The sequence below is a fragment of the Dromiciops gliroides genome, chromosome 5 (assembly GCF_019393635.1).
Source record: "Dromiciops gliroides isolate mDroGli1 chromosome 5, mDroGli1.pri, whole genome shotgun sequence".
NCBI classification, from domain to species: domain Eukaryota; kingdom Metazoa; phylum Chordata; class Mammalia; order Microbiotheria; family Microbiotheriidae; genus Dromiciops; species Dromiciops gliroides.
Genome location: NC_057865.1, coordinates 158,447,908 through 158,458,482, shown reverse-complemented (window position 1 = coordinate 158,458,482; position 10,575 = coordinate 158,447,908). Strand labels below are relative to the sequence as shown.

Below are 10,575 nucleotides of genomic sequence, written 5' to 3'. Positions count from 1 at the left end.
GAGAGAAGAAAAACCAAAGTTGCATACTAGTTTCTACTAACTTAAAATACCTGCAAGATATTTAAAATGAAATTTTTGGGGGGGGGCGGGGATTGGGAAGGGTAAAAGAATTAACCTGCTCACACAATATACTGATTTAGAGAAATGATGACATGATGCTTGAATACATACATATGCATGCCATAGAAAGTTTAGTAACCCTTCCTCAGATCAAGAAATGGAGTTGGGGGTGGAAAGAAAGGGGGGGAGGAAATACTTTTTTTTTTATTGGCCCTTGACACTCAGCAGGGATTTACTGAACTTTGTGGTCTTACTTTGCTCTTTGAGATAAGACAAGAAAAAATGGTTTTAATTAATGAGATGCATAGTATTTAAAATATTATCCAGAGCATTCCAGAAGCTGAAAAACTGTAGACATTTTTAAATTCAGAGAATCTTTTTGCGAATCCCCTGTTGTAATTTATAATTCCCAATGGACCTATACTTGTCTTGAACTGATTGTTGAAATAGGCTTTTCTTGGAATTTCTTCACTGAAATTGGGGAGGTGGGGGAGCTGTGAGTGGGAGAGGGTGGTGGGATGGTCTCTAACAAGATTTTAAAACCTTCAATGGCAAACTTACATCGATGGAAAAAGACTCAGGTTGTTGTTGTTTTTCCTTCTCTTTTTCCTGTGCATACAACCTAGTAGGATTATACAACATGCATAGGCTATTATTTATGTAGGTAGCAGAATTCAGATTTTTTAAAATCAAAATTGCACCCCAAAATGACTATTAAATAGCCTATGCCTTGGGAAGTAAATTTATAGCTACATGCCTTTCACAAGCACGCTGGAGGTTTATGTTCCCTCCTCTAATCTCTGGTAGATGTTTTTTGCATGTGTTGTGTGACAGCAGGGAAGGGGAGTGGGTTGAGCTTGCCTGTTCTCCCATTGTCAGCTAGTCTAGTGAGTGTTGGGAAAACCTGTCTGTGGGATCTTGTGTCATCTCTCTCCTGCATGTGGACAGGAAAAGTCGGTGTGCTGCTGCTCAGTTTCTTTCTCTCTCTCTCAGTCTCTCTGTCAGTCCCTCTCTCTCTCTCTCTCTCTCTCTCTCTCTCTCTCTCTCTCTCTCTCTCTCTCTCTCTCTCTCGTTCTCGCTCACTCGCTCTCCGTCTCTCTTTCTCTCTCCTCTCTCTCAGTCTCTCTCTGTTTTCCTTTCATTCTTGTTGCCACAGAGCCGAATGAAGCAGAGAGCAGGATTAGCTTCTGCCACCGGCTATCAGAGTAGCGTAGATAAAAGGGACTGCTCCTTAAGCACCACTGCAGCAGCCCTTGTTAATTTTTTTTTCTTTCCACACAACAGTTGTGCCTCATTATCCAGTGCCTGGCTCTTTTTTTTTTTTTTTTTTTTTTGGAGGGTTTGAAGTTTCTCTGCTCCAGTGACTGTTACAGAAGAAGAGATGTTAGAATTGCCATGAGGTCTTGATTGTCTGCATTTATGAATGAAACTGACCCAAATCACCTGTTACCTCCAGTTTCCAGATTGTTTGAACTTCTGTGGCTGCACTCTACAGGAAAGAACACTGAAGCCGCGGAAGGACCTACACTGTCTTCAGCATGGGTTGGCTCCGGAGGATTGCCTATCTTTTCTGGGGAGTATTACTAGCTGCGAGAGCAAACTATCAAAATGTGAAGAATAATGTGCCAAGACTGAAATTATCCTATAAAGGTAAATCCTTTTCTTTTCTTCTCCTTATTTGGTTTGTTCAGGTTCTTTATTTCCTTTCTTCAAAACCTTTAGTTTGTTGACATGTGAGAGCCTGTGTTAATATATGTATATTGAGAGAAGGGGAGATAAAGGAAATGATTGAAACACTTTTTTTTAAAAGCATGCCTCATGCTCCGAGTCTGACAATTTAAATGCAAACAAAGAGCACTTAATCACATTTTCAGGAAAGAATTGTAAGCCTAGGAGATGCTGAAATATATATAAATCGGAAATTATATTTTACCTTCTCTTTTTTTCTGCCTTTACTTCCCTAAAATATTGTAATATTTGATAGCAAAACTGGCTTCTTTTTTCTCTAGGTGTGTGGGTTGTACCTATATAATACCTGTCATGGCAGATTTGCATTTTCTTACTTTTTAGGCATTAAGTGGTTAATTCTCTGTCATGAATATTCAGTTTGTACAAATCTGACAATCAGATGCTTAACATAAGCAGTAGATGGTGGTTTTGCCAAGAGAATATAAACTGGAGAGAACAGCCTAGCTTCTGTAAAGGGTGTTATGATTGTACAAAAGATTGTGTATTTGGCTAATTGATGTACTGCTAAAGGCTTTGAAAGAAAATGCTATTTTCATTTTATGTGTGTTTCAGTAGTAATTAAAGATACATCACTAACTAGTTACATAGCTAGAAGAGCAAGTTTTGATTTATAGACAGTGTAAATAGCACACAAGAAATGCATTGCAGAATTTTTCAGTAATCACCTTTATGTCCATTTGGAAAATTTTAACATGAAATTTTGTAAGGCAGTACATCTCAATAAATTTTACAGCCAGACATGTCAAATATAGTAGCATAGATTCAGAATATGCACATACAGCTTAAAAAGAACATTTTCACAATTCAAGAATTATTCAAGATGGAGAAGATGAAACTATTTTAACCCAAGTAGTTTTTCCTCCTTAAGGTGTTGATTTCTAATGATTCTCAGATTTCCTTAACTGGGGGTGGGGCAATAGCTTCCCATAATGTCCTATTTTACCCTATAGTGTAAAGGAGAGAATGGCTGCATCTTTGGACATGGATATCTGTCAGTTTGTCTGTCTACTGTATGCCATTTTCATGCCAGCAGAAATATGTTCTTTCATTTTCACATAATGGGGAAAATCTGTCTTTCTGAATGCACTTGTGTGAAAAAAAAAACCCTCACAGAGAGGAGTTGTCATTTTCACACTTTAGATTAGAAAATTAAACACCTATTAAATGTGTTTTCTTGTTTAATTATTATAAAGAAATTATGCATTTTTGAACAACTATGTTTAAGAGAAAATCCCTTCACAATGAATTTTATGGGTTTAAATGTGTTCTTGGATATTGAATTGGGAATTTTAAAATAATCATTTAATTAAAGGAAGAGTTATATAATACATATATATGTGTGTATATATACACACATATATAGATACATATACTGTTAGGTAAATTGTTTTGGACTGATCATATGATATCCATTATTCTTTTTTCATAAATATAAATTAGTTTACCATTTCAAGTTATTTCTATAATTATATAGCATTTTATGTTTTGATATTATATTAGTATTTGCTTTTTCTTTTCACTCCTTACAAGTTTGAATATCTTAAATTGGTGAACCACTTTATCCAAATAGTTACTTCTCACACATAAGTGCTATTTGAGATTTTGACTCAGAGGTGTCCTGTGCTAGAATTTTGATATCATTAAATTTAAAATTGAGAACAGAGTCTGTGATTGAATAAGTTTTATCAAGTTGGTGCTTCTAGCTTCAAAAATGAATATTTAACAATCTCTCCCACAAACTGGAAAAACAGAGTAAGTTGTTAACCTCCCCCCTCCAAATTCTTTCAAGAAAGAGAAAGATAACACATTTCCATGGCAATAGATTATCCTCCATTTTACAGGGAACCAATTCCCTCTGTAATAAAAGGCCATCATTAAATGAGAAAAGCAATTTGGTGTTTATGCTTTAAAACTCTCTGAATAAACAGGAAGCACATCTTGATATAGTGGTTGTATTACTCTTTCATGAAAATCATTTCTCAGTAGTGGAACCAATTTGTATTATTCTACCCACAATTAGAAAAACCACCCTTCAGTTACCTAACAGTTCTATTTATATGCCCAATGCTTGGCAATTTAGTAAAATAAACTGTGAAATGAACAAGAGCAAAAAGAATAAAAGGAATGTGTCTAGCAATTTTTCTTCTGTCATTTTATTGAGCTGTCATTACCTTTTTTTATTTGTACATATACACTTTTTTTCCACAAAGCAAATGTCTTATATCTAATTGTCTGTACTTTGTTTCCAAAGAATAATTGGTACTCCTAGCTACTTTTCTTTTTCTGGCTAATTAGATGTCAAACACAGTTAAAACAGTCAATGCTTGCCCCTAAAAATATTCCAGCATGATTCACAAAGGGTTAAATCCCTGCCAACCCTAATTTCCCATGGTCACTTGTTTTCAAAGATCCACTATTAACTCAGTCATTGCTCAGGTTGCCAAGAAGAAGTTTCAGTTAACTACACATACTTCTAAATATTCACTTTCCACTGGTCTTATCACTTGGCCTTGCAACAGATGAAAAGTATTTGACAGAACAAATGAAGATGGTAAGGTAGGAGAAGAAAGGAGTTTTAGTAAATAGATGGTAACAGGGGGTTTCTTTAGTATCCAGCTGAGGGGGAGGGGGCTGAAAAGATGCTTTCAGATCCTTCTGGAGAAGTGATAGATTAGAAAAAGGGGTTACAGTAATTCTTCCCTCTGAACCTGTCTACTTTGGATTACTTGTGGGGAAAGCACTATAAGAAGTCTACAAGTCTCAGCAGCCACAGGCACTTTTCATTAAAGGGATCTCATTCAAAGATTGCCTCATTTTCCTTAAACATCTTTAGGTATGGCAAAAGGTTGAACTGCGTCTCTGAAACTAGCATTCTATAACTATTCTTTACCTCCTTCAAAATCATTTAAATTCCACATCTTTTCTGAAATACTAAAAAGTCACGTCTTCCTTTTGGAAAACATGATACAGTGATTACTTCAGGGGGGGAAAACTAATAGGAATGATAAGAAAATGGAATAAAGCTTCAATTTTTAAAAAATCAACAAATACTTCATTTTATCTAATGAACTGTTCCAGATCATCATTGAGTGAAAGAGAGAGAGAGAGAGAGAGAGAGAGAGAGAGAGAGAGAACTAATGTGTACAGTATTCAGTCCTCAATGTGATAGTGATCAAGTGAGACCAAAGTGTAAATCAATGACTGTAACCTAAGCTTCAAAAGTATTTCTTTCTTGGTTAGTAACACCAATAAAGTAAATGGTAGGTTCATTCATGGGGTTTTCTTTTAAGGTTTTTATTATGATATTTTTTAATTTTACAAAGCTCCCTCTCTTCCCCTCTCCCCCAAAACCCCAAATCTTTTAGAATGAGAACATTATAAAGGAAAGTATTTCACATTCATCTGTTTGCTAAATGAATAGTATTTGTTTATAGAAAATCACTACAGTAGATTTTTGTGAGGAGTAGATTTCCCCCCTTTTCTCATTCTGAAAAAGTAATTGGAAAAATATTCCACACAGATTCAGTAGTACAACTTCTTGGCTTCTTTCCTGACCTCTAAGACCTTTCGCTTTCCCCCAGAGCTATAATATACATGAAAGATACCTTCATGTTAGACATACATGTTCTTTGACTTTATAAAAATAAATCTGCTAATCTACCTGGCCACTGTTGATGATAACAGCTTGCTTATTGAAAGGTATCAGTAAGAGGTATGATTAATCTGAACAATATTCAACCAAGACCAGTGTTACAAACTGGCTCCCAATGAATAAGATAATGATAGGTTTTCTAAAAACAAAAAAGCAATAATTATATGTGTGCCATACCAAGTTCTAAGTGACTGAGGATGGATTTGAGCCCAGGGACTTTGATTCCAAATATACTATGCCATGCTGCCTCATTATCTTTATATTTTAAAGAAATCTGACATTTGAAAATCCCTGTGTGAGTTTTCACATAGAACTTGCCAATGGTAAAATCTAAGAAATTAATATAATTCATGGTAGCAGCCAGTAATTTATGAGTTTTGCATGAGACACCACCCCCTCTAAAATATAAAGTCATGCATTTTGCTTGGTATCATTTTTGTTAAGTACTGATTAAACTTTTCTGACCTCCAATTGGGAGGTCATTTCTTTCTTTTAAATGATAGTCAACTTTTAAGTACATTTAGTATACTTTCAGTTTCTAATTAAAAGCCTTGAAAATGGAGGAAGGGGTGGATTATTCATCCACTCAAACAAACTGTCCTTACAATAATGATGATGCCTCAAACTGCTCTGACCTAGCCCAAGGATGCCAGTAAAAGTCTAGGCCTTAGCTTCTTTGCTTAAAGTCCTCAACCATATTGACATTATGTGGTTTCTGCAGGATAGACTTTGGCAAGTAGGCATGTGATTGAGACCACAGAGTCTTTCCACTTTCCACTTAAGCCAGTAACCCACTTGACATTGACTGTTAGTCACTAGAAGCCTAAACCAGATCTGAACTAATGACCCAAAAAAAATATCTACCACCCACACATCCTTCTTCCCATTCTTTCTTTTCCCATTCTCACAGCGGGGTAGTTCATACTGCTCTACCCAATACTGGGTTAGCAAGGTGTGAATTACCAATAGATATGTTCCTGGTAGTTTAATACCTGTCATTCTAAGGGACTTAAAACTTGGAAACACTCCTTCTCCTAGTATCATGGGACCCAACGATAAAGGAAACCTCAATCTAAAAACCCACTCTGTTTTACAGACAAGGAAACAAACTCAGAAAGGCTAAATTATTAGTCCAAGGTCACATTGATCGTTCATTGGAGGACTGAGACTTGCATACAGACCTTCTGATTCTAGTGTTTGTTATTTGTACTAAACCATGTACTAACAAGTCATAAAAAGGCTTATAACTGAAATTATGAAATATATTAACATGTTCATTATTTCATTAAATTAATATATGCAACAATGTTGATCATACTTATTAGGAGGCAGGTAGATGGTATAGTAGATTAGAGCTCTGAACTTGGAGACCTGAAGTCTTGATTTCAAAAAAACTTACTAGCTATGTGACCATGGGCAAGACACTTAATCCTTGTTAACTTCATTTTCTCATCAGTAAAATAGGGTAGTACTTCTTCCTACCTTACAGGTAGACTGGCTTAATATTCATAAAGAACTTTGCAAAACTTCAAGTACTAGCTATTATTATTATGGTAACATTAATAATTGGAATGTCTTGTTATACTTACTGATATGGTAAATATATTTACAAATAATTCCTGTAAAAGTAACTGACAGTTCCTTAATTGGAAAAGATAAAGATTTTATCAGCATAGGCTTAATGTATTATATGAGATCCTGAATTTAATAACAGGTGAATTTGCCCTTTTTGCATTTTTAATATGTACTTTAATTTCATTTCCTTTTTATTAAGTTGTCATGGGCTTCAAAGGGGAAATGTGAATTAAGTCATGCTTCATATTTTATTCATATTTTCCTGTTTTCAAATTTTCACATTGTAAATCCAAAAAAGACAAGACATTCAAACTACCATTCACATTTTTTGGAAATTATTTAAATCTGAAGTAGGTCAACAGTGATTATATTTGGATCTCTTTAATCCATATCATATCAGTACCAGAGGTGCTTTTGAATAGAATATTTATCAAATATCTGGCACAATGGAATTTCTGTCCTTTTTCAACTATTTCTTTTCCATATTTTTGTATTTACTATCTCTTCCTCTTCCTTGTTCTCTCTGTCTCTCCTTCTTACTCCTCTCTTCCTATATAAATGTGTGTTTCTTCCTTTCTACAAATCAACATGCACAAAAGAAAAGTTCCTTTAAAAAACACGTTCTATCAATCTTTTTTTGTAGTTATAAAGACAATTCTCCTTTACTTGTGATAAATATCAGTTAGCATATGTAAAATATACATCTATCCTTGTGTGTATATATGATTTACACAAACAGACATTAGCTGAAGTTGTAACATAGGTCATGTGTGGTTAATGTGATGACTTTGCTCCCTCCACATAGTCTAAGTTACTAGGCAAATGAACTATCAGGATTTGCAGTTCTCTGCTTTCACTAATAGGTGGCAGTAGCAATTTGTGACAGCTGTTTCATTAGTTTGAAAATGGTCAAGAAAATAGGATAACTGTATACTCAATACTGTATGGAGACCCCATATCAAAAGATATGATTGTTGGCTCGAGTGCAACTAGCTAAAGAATTTGCTTTGTGATAGTTTTGCTACTCTATTATAGTTCAAACCATACCACAAATCATCTGTTGCCGAAAAAATATATTTATCATGTAGGAAAATATATTTTTCATGTGTATAATTTCAAGATACTTGGTATGCTGAAATTAAAATGCTTTTGTTTTTAATTTGATTAGTTAAAAAAGCTCTTCCTTTTGACACCAAGTTTTACATCTTATATGATCAGAGAATTGCCAGGTAAAGGACTGGGAGTTCTTAAGAAAAATGAAATATATGTGTTTCAAAAAGAATAGCTCCCTATGTTATTTGCCTCTAATTTATAGTTCTTTTATAATCAGTTGCCCTTAATTAAACATATGGGAACATCACCATCCTGCTTGACACAAATAATTCTGAAAGTTTCCATCCACTCCATCTGACCATTGCCAAGATATAAACATTTGTGTAAACAAGGAATTCTGACACTGTTTCCAAACATTAACAAAGCTGGATTCTGTCAGACCCAGGATAGGAAAATACACAATTTATAATAGAGCTAGGGAATGAAGGCAAGCAAAAAGAAAATACTGGTGATAGATACAAAGAATAAGTAGGTTTAGGATCATTGTTAGTGTAAAACTTGCCAAAAGAGTTTACTTTAAAACAGTTTATATGTATTTGTTTATATACACATACATGTATAAACACACACACACACACACACACACATATATATATGGCCACACTTATATACTATGTTTATATTACATAAGTATATATGATTTCATATTATATGCAAGCATAATTCTATATAATTGTGGTAGAATTAAACACAGCAATCAATTTGTCAGTCCTTTTATTTTTTTATTGATGGTTTAGTACATACATGACCTTGTATATAAGTAGACCAATATTTCCAATTTTTCAATACTTGCAAAAGATAAGCCATGGAAAAGGAGCATGCAAGACCTTTCAATAACATTATATAGATGTGGCACTAGCTAAAACTATCACCGTTCTGATTCTTTATCAGAAAAGTAAGTCATATTTTCAGGAGCTTCAGATTATGAGTTTAATTGAAAATGTCTATCATTTATTCAGTTCTAAAAGTTCATAAATAGCCAAAAAGAAATTGTGCAAATATTCCTTATGTTTTTATATTATGCTAAATGCATAGCCATATTAAGAAACTATAAAAAAGCTCAAATTAAAACCAAATACATTCAGAACATGTGACATTGTACATTGGTAGAAAAGGTGAGTCCATTTCTTACCTTCCATTCTAGAAGGGAACTAATTATGTACCCTCAGATGAAAAGGTAAGGGAATCGGGGTGGGGAGGTGGGAAAGACAGACTAATACTATCTACCTAATCATTACTCTTCATTGGAGTTAATCTGTATCTAGATTGAAGGGGGAAGCTCCTGTAATCCAGGAAGCATTTTTGGTGAAGCCACATTCTTGGAGAGAGGAGATACAGGGAAGTACTCCAGCTCCTTCCTAGAAAAGTATTCCTTTTTCCCTTCTGGTGCCTGCAGAGCCATGGAAACCAGGTGGAAGCGTTATTTATCCAGAATTGTGAGCAGTCTTCATCTTTCATATACAAGGCATGGACAGATGGGAAGATTGTCCCAAATCCAAAGAGTGTGTGATGATGTTTTGAACATCATAAGTATTGAATCAACTTTAGTTCATTCATCCAATCAACAGATATATTTAGCTACTTATTCTGTATTAAAATATTATAATATGTACTGGGGCATGTATACAAATGAAGGTGATGCAGTTACTGTCCTTAAGTTTATATTGTTTGTAATGGAAAGTAGCTCCCTGTATCTGAATGTTTATATTAGATGAAAAATCCTTCAAAACAATGCTTAATATCGTAGCTAGACATGCACATCTCCATGTGTGAGTTAGTATATAGTGCCCAACCATAGTGAATGCTCATAATTTGTTACTGCACTATTCTTAAATATACTGCTGTTCTTTATAATGAAATATTGCACATGAATGAAAAAAAAAGATGCAAGCATCTCTCACACAGTTGATTATATCTATGGAAATTAATACTTAGAATATGACCGAGACAAAAAATATATGTATTTTGTTCAGATTTCTGAGGAAGGGCCTCATTACAGTCAGGCAGGGCTTCTTATCTACAGAAAAGAATAGACAGACTGATCATCTGTCACATGACATTTTGGTGCTGTCCTACAATTACTTCTCTTTTGGAAAAGTTACCACTTGACAGCGTGTTCCTGACACAGAAGAATTCTGAGCCCAGTGGAGGTTGCTGGAGTCTGCAGGGGGATTCTTTTGACACATGGTTCTGAGTCTTTTGAAGTTACTTATAAACATGAACATTGCCACAGGGGGAAAACATAGCCTGCTTACTCTCTAATATATGTTTTGTTTTGATGAGTGTAGTAATGTGGTTTGATAAACAGTACGTTGTCTCTTTTCAGATTCACATTTTAAAATAGCACCAATTTGGCATACATATGTATGTATATGTGTGTTTATATCCCTATACCTGTAGCACTCAATAAGTACGCATTGAGTAAT

The 10,575-nt window shown here is 34.5% G+C and overlaps 1 protein-coding gene across 1 annotated transcript in view; it reads left to right on the top strand.

Annotated features, from left to right (window-relative positions):
- Nucleotides 1-969: 969 nt before the first annotated feature.
- The window catches only part of SEMA3A (semaphorin 3A), a 297,699-nt gene continuing 288,093 nt past the window's right edge, over nt 970-10,575 (top strand). The window contains 1 exon segment of the mRNA XM_043969236.1: nt 970-1,710. Coding sequence (XP_043825171.1) covers nt 1,599-1,710 — 112 coding nt within the window. The 5' untranslated portion in view covers nt 970-1,598.